General features: G+C 49.0%; 1 protein-coding gene across 1 annotated transcript; it reads left to right on the forward strand.

Annotated features, from left to right (window-relative positions):
• Nucleotides 1-38: 38 nt before the first annotated feature.
• On the forward strand, nt 39-14,470 carry RBM38 (RNA binding motif protein 38). Its single transcript, XM_026042195.1, has 4 exons — nt 39-225; nt 603-726; nt 1,322-1,376; nt 13,027-14,470. Exons 1-4 carry the CDS (start codon nt 58-60, stop codon nt 13,325-13,327), a joined length of 648 nt encoding a protein of 215 aa, XP_025897980.1. The 5' UTR covers nt 39-57; the 3' UTR covers nt 13,328-14,470.
• Nucleotides 14,471-15,279: the final 809 nt, after the last annotated feature.

Consider the following 15,279-nt stretch of genomic DNA (forward strand, 5'->3'; position numbering starts at 1 on the left):
CGCAGGGCGGGAGGCGCCGCCGGCGGCCCCGCGCGCGCGCGGGTGGATGCGGGCACCATGCACACGGTGCAGAAGGACACCACGTTCACCAAGATCTTCGTCGGGGGGCTGCCCTACCACACCACGGACTCCTCCCTCAGGAAGTACTTCGAGGTGTTCGGCGACATCGAGGAGGCCGTGGTGATCACGGACCGGCAGACGGGCAAATCCCGCGGCTATGGTTTTGTGAGTGCGGGGCGCGGGGCGGCGCGCACAAAGGGCGCCCGCGGGAGCGGCCCCGGGAGCGGCCCCGCCGCGGGACCCGCTGCTTCCACAAACAATAGCGCGTGCCCCGAAATGCCGTAAACGAAGCCGAAGGGGAGGTGGGAGGCAAGGGGAGAATGCCCGGTGTAAACCCCGCAACAACTTTGTAGGGGGGAGACCTCTTTTTTTTTTTTTGCCCAGCCTTTGGGACCCTTTCCATCTTTGCAAGAAGCTGCAAGTAGCCCCTGCTTCCAAATAAAGCAATAAACAAAGTCCCCTTTTCCCATTTTTTTCCCTTTTACTTTATTTTTTTTTCTGGGAAGAGCGATTGCTACAGACAGAGCTGTGCTTGGTTGCAGGTGACCATGGCGGACCGAGCCGCCGCTGAGCGCGCGTGCAAAGACCCCAACCCCATCATTGACGGCAGGAAAGCCAACGTGAACCTGGCCTATTTGGGAGCAAAACCAAGGAGTATTCAAACTGGTGAGGCATCCCGGCGATCCCGTCTCTCCCTATTAGAATAACTCGCAGGACGGGGAAGCGAGTTACTGAGCTGGGCTCATCTGATCTGATGAGCCCTGCTTATCCTGCACTGTTTCGCTTGCTGAGCGACACAGTGGTCCAGTTATCTCGCTTCCGTGTCTTCYTCCTTGTACCTGTTACACTGGGATTATGTGCCTGGATTCCTATGATGGAGTTAAAGCCTGCTTCTACAATAGCTAATCTGTTCCCCATGCTTCCCTTTTGTTACATTGGAATTGCTGCTAACATGCATTTAATCATGCTGCCCTTTAGTTGAGTGACCGCAGTATGCAAAATGAGCCATTATAGTCCCCTGCCTGTTTTGATAACAGTTTTAACTGTGTTCTGCAGTCTAAATTCCCATCTGGTCTTTGTGCGTGTCTYGTATGCATATTAAAATCAGCCTGCTTCTGTATGGGGCTCTCAATTTGCACACATGCCTGCGTTTCCTCTGCCACACGCCTGCCGTCTGAGCTGTACTTGAGCRCGCACGTATTAGAAGCTGCATGCTGCAGTCTGCCTCTTTTTAATAATAGTTTTCTGATCACTTTTCCAGGTTTTACCATAGGTGTGCAGCAGCTACATCCAGCTTTTATTCAGAGGCCCTTTGGGTGAGTGAAAATGTTTCTTAGCGGTCACTTTGAAATCAAGTTCGTAAATCAACTTCCTCATTAGGAAGTTCCTCAGCTGCCATTAATGCTCAGAGTGCTTTATTTCTTGTGAAGATTTAAGAAGACCTGTGTATTTGTGAGCTTTTGTATAATTCCCAAAGATCCTCCTTTATCCTCAGTAAATCTTAGTCATAATAAACCTAATACTTTGCTTGCTCTTTTGGCAGCTTCAAGAATTTGGAAAAATCTAAATGGAAAATATGTTCCCTATTGTAGGACTTAAGGTGTCAAAACAATTAAGCAAATACTGTTCTCACGTTTCTTGAATAAGATATTCTGCTTCCTCGCTGCCATTTCCCACGTAATAGTGTTTAGAGTATGGTTTTATTCTAGAAAACAAGTTGCATTGGAAGCAGTCTTTTACTTAATGAAAGTAACATTAGGTCAAAAATTGATTTTGGACAGATGTTATACAGGGCTTGAATAGCCTGCAAAAGTGGGCTTTTGTCTGCTGTTTTCAATAGCTTATACCATCCCTACTCAGTTAGAAAAGTCCTCTTTTTATACATCTAATAGGATCTGGCAGCTGCTCGGGAGAAGACAAGTGTGCTTCGCGAGAACAATAGTGACTGTCATACTGCCTTCATTTAACTGTTTAATGATTGATGCCGTTCTTTTTTTACACCATTTCAGAAAGCGAATATTGATAGGGAGGTTTTATTATTATTTTCTAAGAGCATTAAGAAAGTAGGTGCGTTTTTTAAAAAGCTTTTGAGCACTGCTCTGTTGCGGTTTTTGTGTGGCTCTCTAATATAAATAGATGGGATTTTTGGCCTTTGTCAACAGAAATATTTCATTCCTTCCCTGTTCTCAGTTCATAGCTTAAAGAAAAAAAAAAAACTCACAAGAAAACAGAAACTTTGACTCCTCTGCCCTCACGCCAGCAGTTGCCAACTGCCTGGGTAATCTCGTTCCAGTGAGTTTATGGATGTAAGAGACTCTGTTGCCACAATAGTGCACACCCAGTGCGTGTGTCGTGTGTACGGTTCAAACATGTTGSTTTTCCTAAGTGGCTCCGGCTCGGTTGCAAAGACCCAAGGAGCATCTGTCGTGAAAGGAAGAGTGTTGGTGTGGGGCGAGAGCTGCGTTCGTGCAGGTGGAGAAGCTGCCGCCTGACCGCTCTGCTCCCACGTGAGCTGCAGCGCGAGGCAGCAGTGGCACCTCCGACATGGGGACACCGGAGGCTCCCCAGGTGGCATGGCCATGCACGAGAGAGGCTGATCATMAAAGCAGCATGTTGAGAGGTTTTTCAACCACAACACCAGATAAGAGTGAAATATTTAAACTCCTTCTGCAGGCAGAAACCTTAGCTCGTGCTTGTTCCCCTAGCAGATACTGGCTGCTCCTGCCTGTGCCCTTYCTGCACAGCAGTTTCAGCTTTGCTGCCGTGGAGGAAAAAAAAAGTTGTTTCTCTTTTTAAGCAGTTTGCTTTTAGTTTCGTATACAGAGGAGTGTGGGATCAACTGACTACATGTTCCCTGTGATCTAGACAGTTACTGTTCCAGTTCTTAGGCATTGGTTTCATCATTAAACCAGCAGAGCTGCAGTTAGCACATACAGTAGAGAGCACTATAAATTATTTATCAGTTGCCAAGAGACAGGAACCAGGAGGCTGAAGGGGTGGAGGGGAGGGGATTATATATCATTATTTGCAAGCATCGGTAAACAAGAATGTCATTGCATTCAATCATTGCTGGAGCAGAATCACTGGAAAAGTGGGTTTGGCAAAACACGGAGCCCTTAGCCTGGGCACCGTGGCTGCTCTGGCTGCATAGCAGAGCCTAAGGAGCTCGGTTGGGCACTGGGGCTTGGCTKCAGCTTCACTTTGTCTCTCCAGTGCCATCAGCCAGAGTACCAGCCTGCCAGGCTCTGCTCTTGCCTTCCCTCATGCCTACAGTTTCCTTGGCTGTCTGTGGGATTTGAGGATGGAGAAGGAAATTTTTGCTTTTTCATGATTTGTCTTGCTTTGGAAGCTTGATCAGCTTGCTGTTGCCCGTGGAGTGGATCCTGATCTTTCCCAACTTAAACTCTGGGATTCATCTGCTTTGCGCTTGGTGGGAGGCATTGTGAAGGTCTCTCCCCTGCAGTTCCATTCTCTGCAAAGTGTTTGTGTCCCGGTCTTCTAGAAGACGGTTATCATGGGATACGGGTACCAGGTGCGTGAACAGGACTTGGCAAGCAAGAAGGGAATGAACAATTTGTCAATTGCCAGACAGTTGAATAAGAGCAACCCAGCAACCCAATTGCATTCAAGCAATCAAGCTGCAAAAATAGAGGGTTGTGTGAAACTTAAAATGAATGGAAACTATGAAAATCACTCAAACATCAGTGAAGATTATTTATAAACTGAAGGCTTCCCCCCCAGTGCCAGAGTCCCRAAGGCAGCTGTAAATATTGTCTGGGGTATGCGGAACAGAAAGAGAAACCATAAAGAGCCTCTCTCCTTCCTCCTGCTGCCCTGGCAGGGGATGCACGTGCTCTACAGCCGGCACAGGGTCTGTAGCCTGTTTTTAAGAGTAGTTCTCTCCTTAAAAGTAGTCTCTAGCTTGTCGTAACCAGAGGTGTTAATAGTAATGTGAGGCAAAGGATGTGTGTGGCAGGGTGACTCGGGAGCCGGCTCTGTGGCAGCAAAGCTGGGCCTGAGGCTTAGCTAGTGGGCTGGGCTTTGCCTGGCAGCAGCTAGGAATGTTACTGCTCTTGTCCCTGGTTTCTGGCAGCGTGGGGTTGCGCTTCTGCGATCACCGTGGGACAGGGAGGCAGTTAAGTGCAGCAGTGTCCCCGTAGGAAGCCCTGGGAGATATACAAGACCTCCGTGAGGCTCCTAGACGCAGCCACGCAGACCAGGATGACATGGAGGTGTGGCAGGGCTGCTTGGCAGCCTCTTGCCCCTTTCCTAAGGGCTCTGAGTGGGCACAAGCCCGTGCAGGCGCCGGGAATTCCCTGCTCCCCGTCTCCGTTGGCTCCGGGCACGCGCATTCCCGCAGTGCAGCTATCGCTGTGGGACATCTACCAGTGGCCGGGTGAGTGACTGAGCTGGGGGAAGGCACTTTCCATGGCAGGAGGCTTTCCCAGCCCTTTCCATAGGTGCATGCTGAGTGCCGCTGCTCCAGGGTCCCACTGTCCTCGTGTAGTTCCTTATTTTGGTACGAGGGGTGTGAAGTGTCACTAGGCAGCACAGTAGCATTGTGTTTGTCACTGAGTTTATCAGGTGATGGGGACCCATGAAGCCTGGTGGCCCTGGGCCACTTTGTTCTGKTCTACATTTGGTCTCAGGCAGCCTCGGAAGCAGTTAAATCTGGGTATAAAAGTTGCTGCAGCAGCTACGAAGTGAAGAAAGTCCCTCTTTGTGGCAYCCCCCAGCCCCCATCGCAGCTGTTTATCCTTAAAACTTCTCTACTGGGCTARAAATAAAAAGAAATCGACTTTCATCTTTTCTGTGGTCACGCTAGGAAAAGGGGCGTGCTGTCCTCGCCCTGCCGAGCCCGTGAGCAGGACCCAGCGCGCTCTGCCCGCCGGGGCCACGGAGCTGAGGCCGGGCTGCAGGCCCAGGGCGAGAGCAGCCACGGTAGCAGCAGAGAGCCCAGTTCTCCCTTGTCCCCTGTTGCAACGCACTGGGGAGCAGCAGATGTGAAGTTCTCCTATTTTGGGCTGGTGCCACTTTAATCCCACTGCGGCAGATCTGTGCACGTGTCTGAGCTGTCCTGCTTGCACTTGATCACCTCTTCTTTTTTTGCATTGCTGCGCACATACTGGTCCATAACTGTGCTGTATTAAACTCAGCCTGAGTAATTCGAATGGCAAATACAGCTCTGACCAGCCCACCCCTGAGCTGGGGACACCAGCAAGGGAACCAGACAGTTGTTGCACTGATAATTTAGTAGCAAGGACACCGGGTCACTTCTAAATATGACTTAGATGAAGGCACATGTGCCCCACAGACGGGAGCAAGCAACATAACAGAGCTAAATATATTCTATGAGCACAAAAGATGAAAAGTCTTGAACCTCGGAGTTAAACCTGTGTCTCCTATTCCTCATTCTGGAGATGCCGCGGCTGCCCCTGCCGCCGTCCTGCCCTTCTGCTCTGCTCTGTCCTCGGCTGAGCTCCCACCGGCTCCGCTCGGGAAGAAGAGCAGCTCTGGAGGCCACAGCTGCCTGCGTGATCCTGTYGGAAGGTGTAGGGAGAGAGAAAGGCACAACTGGCAGCAGAGATCACTAAGTTCTTGAACGAAGTTTCTCTCTTGGGTWACAAATTACCAGTTTCATCAATGTATTTTTGATTACAAATAGCTATGTCATTGCTTTTGACATATTTAAAGCAGTCTCCCTCAAAATGCTTCATAGACTAGAAAGTTTTTGATAAATATCCTGAAAATTTTGGTTAAAATCAGCAGAGGGGAGCACGTGTAAAGAGAAACCTAGTTTCAAATAGTGAAGCAAGTTGAAAATAGTCAATATGTATTTACTCAGGTATATGAGCAGGCTTTAAAGATACTTCTGCAGCTTCTGATTGTCTCCAAATTGCAGAAGAAAACTGGAAAGCTTAATTAAAGGCAGCGTTCCAGGGGCTTGCTGGGTTTTAGGCCTCAGTTCTCCTCCTGTGTTGACAGTGCRAGTTTCATACCCTGGGGTTCTCGCACTGAGACCAAAGGATTCGGTCTGTAATTCCTGTCATACCCTGGTGTGGAATATGGTCTGTTTTTCTGTCAGTTCATTTCTGTTGTTGTGCTGATGAACTGGAAGGGGAGGGCTCTGTCCTTTAGTTGTGGATAACTTCCATGTTGCTCCTTCCCTGGTGCCAGGTGGCTCTTGTTTCAGGCAGATGTTATCTGCAGCTTTGCTACCTGAGTCCTTTCCAGCCTGCTTCTCCAGAACTATTTTTGGTCTGGCCCAGCATGCCTTTGTATGGGACTTTTTCTTTTCCTCCCTTTTCCCTTGGGTGTGGAGGAAATGAGATGCAGAGGATAAAGCTGTGAATGTGGGAGCCTGGCTCACCCGTGGCAGAGCTCTGCCTGCTGCTCTCAGTCCCCTGGTTGAGCTGAGGAGGAGGAGAACTTTGTGAGAAGATGTGCTCGCATCCCTGGCTTGCCCCCCTCTTCCTCCCACCCAGGCTGCTTCCTGGGAGAAGGTGTAGGTGGCATTTTTCTTTTTATTTGTTTCTGTGGGATGTGCCTTCCCCTGCTTCAGGCAGTTGCTTTTTCGCATCATGAAGTCAAGATGTTCTAGCACTGAAGTGATGGCATTGCTCGGCTGTGAGAGATTCTCAGCTGCTGTAGTGCCTCCACATCCCTAAGCTTTCTATCTCCTGCCAAAATTAAAATAGATTTGAGATCATGGATTGCTGTTTTACTTTCTGATGGCAGTCATATTTCTCAGGCAGTGGTTAAGGTAGGCTCAACCACTAGTAGAGTTTGTCATTGAATTTTGTTAGATGCTTGCATTTGCTCTTGAGCTGGGCCAGTTTTTTTTACAGCAGGTTGKTCCTTCGTGTTTGCCACCAGTGCCTTGATGCCCTCATCTCAAAAGGGAAGCAGGAAACCCGGTCAAGTAGTTGCTTGCACAAGCTGTGTAAATCTTCCCCAAAGGCCATAGAAGGAAGAGTAGAAGACAGGCAAATTAGTTAAGATTAGGAGAAATTAAGGGTGGGGGTGTTTGTTTAGCTGTGTTGTTTTCATGGTGTAATAGGCCAGTACTAATAGTGGCCCACATGGGAGTTGTGGAGTTCACCCACGTCGTGTTTCTAGCTGACTGAAGTGGCTGGCTGGTGATGCAGTTGTCATTAACATTTCAGTGCATATTTTAATCAGCTTTAATAGGGAAATGCAAGATTCAGAAGTTTGCATTGTCAATGTTCAACTCCAGCCCATGGCAGTAAATGCTCAGGAACCATGGAGTGGTGTGGGCAGGACTAATGTCCTGTCTCCACCAAATTGTTAGCGAGCAAGCCCCATATAATCTCCTCCCCACACAGAAGTCCTTGTTGCAGATGTGCTCTGCTGCAGCCTGTAGTCCTTCTGTTATGTTTGGACTTGAGGTCAAGGACTTGGATTTCTCACCGTTGCTGCTGGGCAGCCTGGTGCTGTGACTTGGCCTGGGATGCATATTACCAAGGYTGCAAACAACCCTTCTCTCCCCAGGCTTATTTAAAGCTTTCAGGTGGCCCTGCTGAGGTGAATGCATGCTGGCTTGGGAGCATCCTTTGGGAATTATGTTCTTAGGCTGTAAGTTATGGCAGGAGGTGACTGAACACAACGCTAATGTGGCATTAATGCAAATACAATACAGGGTTTATGAACCTGCTGCTGCTTTACTCAGTGCTGCTGTGGTGCGGTTCCCCTGGCAGCTGCTGTCAGATGCAATTAAACTCCGGAATCYGCTTCCAAATGCATCTTTAAGTCTGTTAGCTGTGCTGTGGCTGGAGGTTTTACTTCCCCACAGGAGGTGTTTTCTGTATTGCCATCATAGCTGTGCTCAGCTCGCTGTGCAGTACCACCTTCCAACTAAAATGCTCAGCGCGGTCTGCCTGGCATCCTCTCCTGTGTGGAGTCCAGTGAGCTCTGCTACGTGTCAGTGCTGCCAGCACGTTTCGTAGCAGTGCGGGTGTCCCTGCAGCAGTTAACACATCAGCTCTAAGTGGCCATGGAGGCCAAATTCCGAGGGTCGAATGCTGGAGTTGACGCTGTCCCTCGCAGACACAAAGGGCTCTGCTGCTTTATTCTCTTTTAAATTTAAGAGACTGGTCATGGTGATGGCCCTGCAGTGYTGACTTTGATGTTGTCAAGAGCTCCTGCTTTCTGCCACGGCAGAGTGGGTAGGTTGGTGCCTCGCTGTGCTCCTGGGCACAGGGCAGCCCTTTCTTCCTTGCAGGAAGGCCCACGCACTGCTGCCTCCTTCCCATTTTTCAGGTATTGTGAGATTTGTGACAGAGGATTGCAGCAAAGGAAGCAGTTTCCTACCTCTCCAGAAACAGCAAAAATGATGGCTGAGGTATCCGGGAGAGCTTGAGGGATGGGAATCTCCAGCCTCATGTGACCTATGCCATGTGCGGGAGTTACCCAGGCTCTCGGCACAGGAATTTCTGTGGGATGAGGGCAACTGGAAGGACTAGCAAGTGCAGCCAAAATGCAGCCCTGTGTAAACCTCAACTAAGATACTCACATATATAAAGTGTCTCTGAGATGATGGTTCTTGGAAAGAGAGCTGCTAGTGGCCAGCACAGGCGAGTGCSTCAAGCACCTTCCTCGTCCTTGCCGTTCGGGAAGCACTTGGCCACCTCACGTTTGTCCTTTGCTCTTAGCTGCCCTCTGGGATGCAGCTACCCAACAGCCCCCCGAGACCCAGAACCCTCGCTCCTGCAGCCCTGCTCGTGCCGTGTGGACACCCAGGCAGCGCAGCTTTGCAGGAGGCTGCTCGCAAACGCAGCCCTCGCTGCTTCCAGTTCTCCTCGAGAACCTGCAGCTCGGGGGGAGCCAGACGCGCTCCCCGCCGCCAGCTTCACCCAGCATCCAAAGGCCTCCACCGAGGGCTGCACTGAAAATGCACTGCTAAATAATAGTTATTTTGCACAGTAAAAGCAGAACCCGAGTCTGCCTCTCTGGTGCCAACAGCTCTGTAACTAYGTCTTTTGTTTGGTGTCTTTCAATTTTGGCTGCCGGGACGAGCATGGCCTCGTGCTACGTGGTGAGGAGCGCGGGTTAGCGTCGCGGGCCGGGTCGCTGCCCCTTTCCACCACGGCCCTCCCAAGTCCCTCCTGCCGGCACCGCTGCATTAAGCTTAGGTTTGGTTTTGTGCATTGAGTAATTGCAGTGCCGAGAGCATCTCCTGTGTCTGCTGCTCACGGGATGGCTTTGATGTGCGGTGAGGATCGCTGATCCCTTGGTTGGTGTTTGATAATCACGTTGTGTGTCCTCGATGAAGTTCTCTTCTGGCTTGCAGAGCCCCTGGTGAGAAATGGAGGCAAAGGGAGGAAGGGAAAGACCCCTTAAAACTCAAATATGTCTTGGTCTAATTAAGATTAGACTGATGTATTCTTTTCTTCTTTTTTTGGAAAAAGAAAACATACAAGAGGAACCTTTTTTTTTTTTTTTTGAAAGATCTTAAAAATAATGGAGAAAACGTTGCAGGACTTTTCTGTGGAGGCTAAATGTAGCCAGCAGATAACTTCATCATACTGCACTGGTTTCATGTTTTCTTTGTAGCTGCTAGTAATCAAAGTTGACCTTATCTTGGGTTGTATGTTTTGTTTTGATTGATAAAGGAGTTACCATCTGTTCCGCTAATTCAGAAGTCCAAACTGCATAATATCCTGATTAAAATTCCTAGCTAAATTATTAAAAACTCAGAAACCAAAAGAGCCTTCCCTTCTAAACAGAAGCAGAATGTGGAGTTGCAGAGTATGATTTTGCAGTGCAGTGAAATATGGTACTTGACATGCATTTATTATATATGTTTTGGGTTGGAATTTATTTTTGGAAAGGGAGTACAAGAATTTTAGTTGAGTGTTTTTTATTCAAAGTGGGTTTGAAGAGAGAATTTTTCCTCGCTGAAAGGAAGCAGTTGAGGATGCTGCAGATTTGCTGGCTCTTCGGAGCACCTCTGGGGAGCTGTAATGGAGGAGCTGTGTAGTTGAGAGCAAGATGAACCTGCAGCGTTTCTGGGGGCCGAGTTGTGAGTGCAACCCCGGGCACGGCCACGAGCTGCCCACGCTGCTGCTGGCCCTTCCCGGGAGCCACGTGGCCCTTCCCGGGAGCCACGCGGCCGCTTCCTCCCACGTTTGCCTGCTCCAAGTTGCATGGGAGCCTCTGGGCAGCCTTTGCACGACCGACAGCTTTGGAAGGCAATGCTGTAGCTGTGCATTATTTAAACAAAAGGGAAACAACATTAAAAAAAAAAAAAAAAGAACAAGCGTAAGGAGCTGCTGGGTTTGGATTGGGGTCAGCCCTTTGTTAGAGGCTTGTTGTGCTGCAAGCTGGTGACAGTGTGTCAGACATTGCGAGCCCTAGGTCTGATCTTGCACATAATCTCATGCTCTGATTCAGCTGAGGTGGTCTTAATTTAGATCAGAACTAAACCACAAAACGATGCAGCAAACTTGACACCTCATTTTGTTCTTGTTAGTCAAACAGTGATTTTGAGCACTGGCTATTTGGAGATGAAGGGCCATGAGGTCCCTCTCTGTGCACGAAGCCTAGGATGACTGTGAGCTTTGGAGATGCTCTTCCAATCAAGAGAAGCTGGTGCTCAGTGTCCTCTTGCTGTCCCGGGTGCTGATGCGGGGCAGCCCCATTTATCCAAGGACCTGGATTTCCAAGACAGCAGTTACCAGATGGACAAGGATTAGCAGTAGTGCTGTCATATTCAGAACTGCCTTAAGAAAGATCAAAGTGTGGATCTGAGAGGGGAAACAATGGGCAGCTCTGTTCAAACGCACACTTGTTTGCAGGAAGCCTTTCTCCTTGGCTCCTGCTTACAGATTGGTTTAAACCACCCGGCACTGCCTGGAGAGCAAATGGAGACAGACTCATAACAGCTGGATGGAGGGAACTAGCACCCCGCCAGTGTCCGCAGACCCACACAGATCCCAGCACGTTATAGGCAGTGGCTAAGACTAGGACAGCCAAGCTCCGGGTTCAGGTGGAGGTAGGAAACCCAGTGAACTTTCCAGCTCCTGATTAGGAGTCTCCATACAGCAGCAGAGCACTTGATCCTCCTGTTGAGTTGTCCAGGGAATCGTCTCATGTTTCTAACTCTGGCGATCAGATGGACGAGTGGGCAAGATATCCTTTTCATGAGCAGCTGAGCTCTGCTTTAAAAAGCAGCTTAGGCACGCATGAGCCTGTGCCTTGTGAAAAGCCCGTAGGAGGCTTTTAAAAGTGGTCACGGTTGAAAATGTGCTATCACACAAATGCACACACAAATCTGAAAGATATTTGGGTCTGCACAAACTCTTCACAAAGTTTTATCTTGATCTTTTTTTGTTGTTGTTATTTATTTATTACCAAAATAAATAGAGGTGGAATGAGGCTTTCCTGAGGAGATATTTTGGTTACTGCTGTTGCACTATGCAGTTTAGCAAGTAGCTGGGCAAAGGGACCTTCTCAAGCACACATTTTTCTGGTGCACGTGGCACTGATATTGCRGGGCTCGCATGCTGCTTGGGGTGTGCAGACTGTCACCAGTCATTTCTTAAACAAGCCCCAGATCTGTCAAGCCGGGACACAGAGGAGTTCCCTGCTATCGGGAGCTGTGCATGCAGATACAGTTCGTACTTTTGTGCGAACAGAGTTAAACTTAATGTTTCTGTAGCTTTTGGCCCTTGTTGGAGGTCTGACTTTCTGTAGCCTCTAAAAAATCCAGACCTCTCATTTTGCTGCCATTTTTTCTCTTTCTCCTCTTCATTAGCAGTTTCTAGCGAGTTAGCAGGTAACCCTGCATTAAYCATCTGCGGGATCCTTAGGTGCATGGATTTTAGTTGACTGTGGCCCTACAAAATCCTGTGCACAAGCCCAGCTGCCTCAAGGCTGGGGCAGATGGGCTGTTTAAAGGAGGCACCTTAGAGCCCAAGTTGAAAGGGTTGAGGGCGGCCTGGCTGGGGCTGTAAATCTGCATTCTCAAAGCTCTGGGTGCACAAGCAAGTGGAGGGCAGATCAAAGGGAGGGATGTTGGATCCCTGTGCAGAGGGAGCTGCTGTCTCTGCGTGTCCCCGTGCTCCCTGTCGCCCCAGAGACATTCACGTTGCTGCTGAGAGGCGGCCCTAAAGGTCAGCGGCCTCGCGAGCGGCTGCYGAGTGCCGCCTGCCTGGGGGCTGTTGACACAGTAGCCGCCAAGGAATAGTCCTCGGAGGGGAAGAATTAATATCTCGTGTTTTACAACAAACACCCTGTAGCACTGCCCTAAACAGCCAGTGTTATGGAAACACCAGCTTAAAATGTGTAGTGAGTGATAACAGCTGGGAAGTCTGTGGTTATTCCCTGGAGGTGCTGGCTGTCCCTCCACGTGTGCTGCCTTGATGGGACGTGCACACCAGGCTCCTCATGTTTCTGGTGCCAGGATGGGACAGGGCTGGCCTTGGAGGAGCTGTCGGGCCCTCTCCATGGCTTTAAAGATGATTTTTTTTCCTGCGGGGACCCAGGAGAACTTGCACATGGTGGGAGATGTGTGGAAAGAGGCAGTGTGGGAAGCATTGCCTGCATGATGAGGCAGATGCAGGAGGCAGCGCTGAGTGAGCCAGGCAGGGTGTACCCAGGCCAGAAAGGCTCGGYGAGGAGGCTCGCTGCATTGCGACTGTCTGGGGCTTGTTTTGAGACCAGCACTGAGCAGTGGGAGATGAAGACACGCAGGGACCACACTAGAGCATGAGGGAGAGGACACGGGGCTGGGAGCTGTCCTGGAGGGCTCGCAGCCTTGCACTGCTTTCAACCTTGGGTTTTAGGGCTGTTTTGCTCTCCTTTCCGCCCACTGTAGCTGGCAGCCCTTGAGGGAGGGCAGCACCGTGAGCGCCGTCGCTTCCCCAGCCATCACGGCTGCATTCAGGGCAGGGGAGCGGGCTGGGCGGCAGCGGCCTTGCTCACGCTCTGTCTTTGCCTCCGCAGGCTCACGCCGCACTATGTTTACCCTCAAGCTATCATCCAGCCCAGCGTGGTGATCCCGACCCCCGTGCAGTCCATCACGTCTCCCTACATCGACTACACCACGGCAAGCCAAGCCTACTCCCAGTACACCACCGCTGCCTACGACCAGTACCCCTACGCTGCCTCTCCCGCTGCCGGCTTTGTGGGATACGGCTACACGGGCGCAGTGCAACCTCCCCTGACGGCCGGCAACCCCGCGGCGCCCGCCACCGCTTTCGTTCAGTACCAGCCCCAGCAGCTGCAGCCTGACCGCATGCAGTGAAGACAGGACAATCTTCCACCCTGGAAGGATGCGACTATTATGGCAAAAGGAGAAAAAAAGTACAAAAAAAAAAAAAAAAGGAGAAAAAAAAAACCCTCTTTTGACCTCTCTGTTTAGGTGCGTATCAATACCTAAGCTATTTATAGTGTTAAGGGCAAGCCCAAACCCTTGCAGTCTGACTGTGCTTGTGAGAAAGGACTTTGGTAAGGTTTCTTTTCAATCTGGACAGATTTTTGTCACGAAGATGTCCATGAAGTGACTGCACTGTTCTACAGGAAAACTACGGATTCTTGCACACTTTGCGGTCCGCTTCCATCCCCTGTGGTCTTCTTGCCAGCCCCTACCCCYTATCTGCCCTGTCAGCCCATCCCTCCTCATCAAACCTGCAATCCTCTTATTTACTGTTGAGGTACAGAAGTACTTGGAGAACATGGAAAAAAAAAGCAATCTTATTTTTTGGTTGTACAAAAACTTTGTAATACTCAGAGATGCCTTACAGAAAAAAAAAAAAAGAAAAAAACAGAAAAAGAAACTATTTTTTAAATATTTATTGCGATTTTATTCGCATGAGCTGTGAATTGCAGACAGAAGAATAGTAGTAAGTATCTGCCTTGTTTAATTATCATTTTACTAAATTATTGTATGTAGGTAAAAGTTCCTAAGTAATTGCTGAATCACTTCAACATACAAAAGGGAATATTGGCTTGAAGGAGAGCAGAATATTCCTTTAGTCAACGCACTGTACTATTTTCTTATTTTAATTGTTACTCTGTTAAGATTATCTCAAATTTAGGTATATTTTTAAAATACAAAAAAAAACCAACCAAGAATATCGAACATTTTGTCTACTTCGGTAGATCTTTTGTTATAATGCTGCAACCTATGGAGACATTTACAGTATTTATATAAGAGTTTTGAGGCTGTTGGCCAGCAAAGCTTAGGAGACTATCAAGAGTGAAGCAAAGGAAAAGGTATTATGTCACTGAACAAMTGGGTAAATGCAACCTTTTTTATGCCTATACTGCAACAGCCAAATAAAGAAGGAGAACAGACAGTGTAAGTTAAGTGCATTTCTACAAAGAACAGCAATAAAATATTTTAACTTTTAAAATGATTCGATAATGTATGACACCATGTTTGCTTGACTAGAGTGTGTTAGGGACTACTTTCCCATGGACCTGGTCCAGCTGCATGTGGCCCTTGCCCAGGAAGGTGCGGGCTGTTTTGGAGCAGGTTTTGGTTGGGCAGGGCTCTCCCCTGTGGAGCAGAGCACGGGATGCCTGGGGGGTGGTGCTGAGTGCCTGGCACAGGGCCTGAGCCCAGGTCCTGATGTGGGAGCTGCGTTGTCCCCGTGGGGGGCAGCGCCAACACCTTGCACAGCTCCAGTGTGAAACCAGGATGTGAGACAGCAGCTGCCAGCGGCATCTCGCCCAGAATTCTCAGGATTTTGCCAAAAAATCCCCACCCCAGGCACTTTGCTTTTGTTACTGTTTAAAATAAGTATTTTTTCTCAATATTGAATCCATCCAGAAGTCTGTGGTATACCAAAGTGCTGTCTCGGTTAAGGGCTGGGTGTCTGAGGGCCCCTGTGCTCTGGCAGAGCAAACTTCAAATTGCAAACTTCAAATATGTGTTTTTAAAAGTAAATAAAAGGATTCTCTTTAAATGTGTTAGTTATCTAATTCATGTCTATAAAAGCATCAAAGTGTTTTTCATTATTTTGTATCTTCCCTTGGGTTTTTCATCAGTTACTGCAGAACTGGTACCAAAAGCTCCTTGCATCTTTGTCGCTAGTGAGTTTTACTGTTGAGATGTTGATGCTGCCTGAAGTCRTGAGGGGAGGAGAGGGTGCCATAGCATTGAAAGCAGTGGCAATACAGCTCTGAGCCACTGACCTGGTAAAGCTACAGGCAAGCACTTAGTGCAGCCTGACGTGATGGGCATGGATAGTA

Source organism: Nothoprocta perdicaria, unplaced genomic scaffold (genome assembly GCF_003342845.1).
Source record: "Nothoprocta perdicaria isolate Ctin4 unplaced genomic scaffold, notPer1 scaffold_3, whole genome shotgun sequence".
In the NCBI taxonomy this organism is placed as follows: domain Eukaryota; kingdom Metazoa; phylum Chordata; class Aves; order Tinamiformes; family Tinamidae; genus Nothoprocta; species Nothoprocta perdicaria.

Excerpts from the sequence above, each read along its gene's own strand:
- RBM38 (XM_026042195.1), top strand. The coding sequence starts at position 58 with ATGCACACGGTGCAGAAGGACACCACGTTCACCAAGATCTTCGTCGGG. Across the intron at positions 727-1,321 it reads ACCAAGGAGTATTCAAACTG|GTTTTACCATAGGTGTGCAG; the intron begins GTGAGGCATCCC and ends TCACTTTTCCAG. Across the intron at positions 1,377-13,026 it reads TTTATTCAGAGGCCCTTTGG|GCTCACGCCGCACTATGTTT; the intron begins GTGAGTGAAAAT and ends TTGCCTCCGCAG.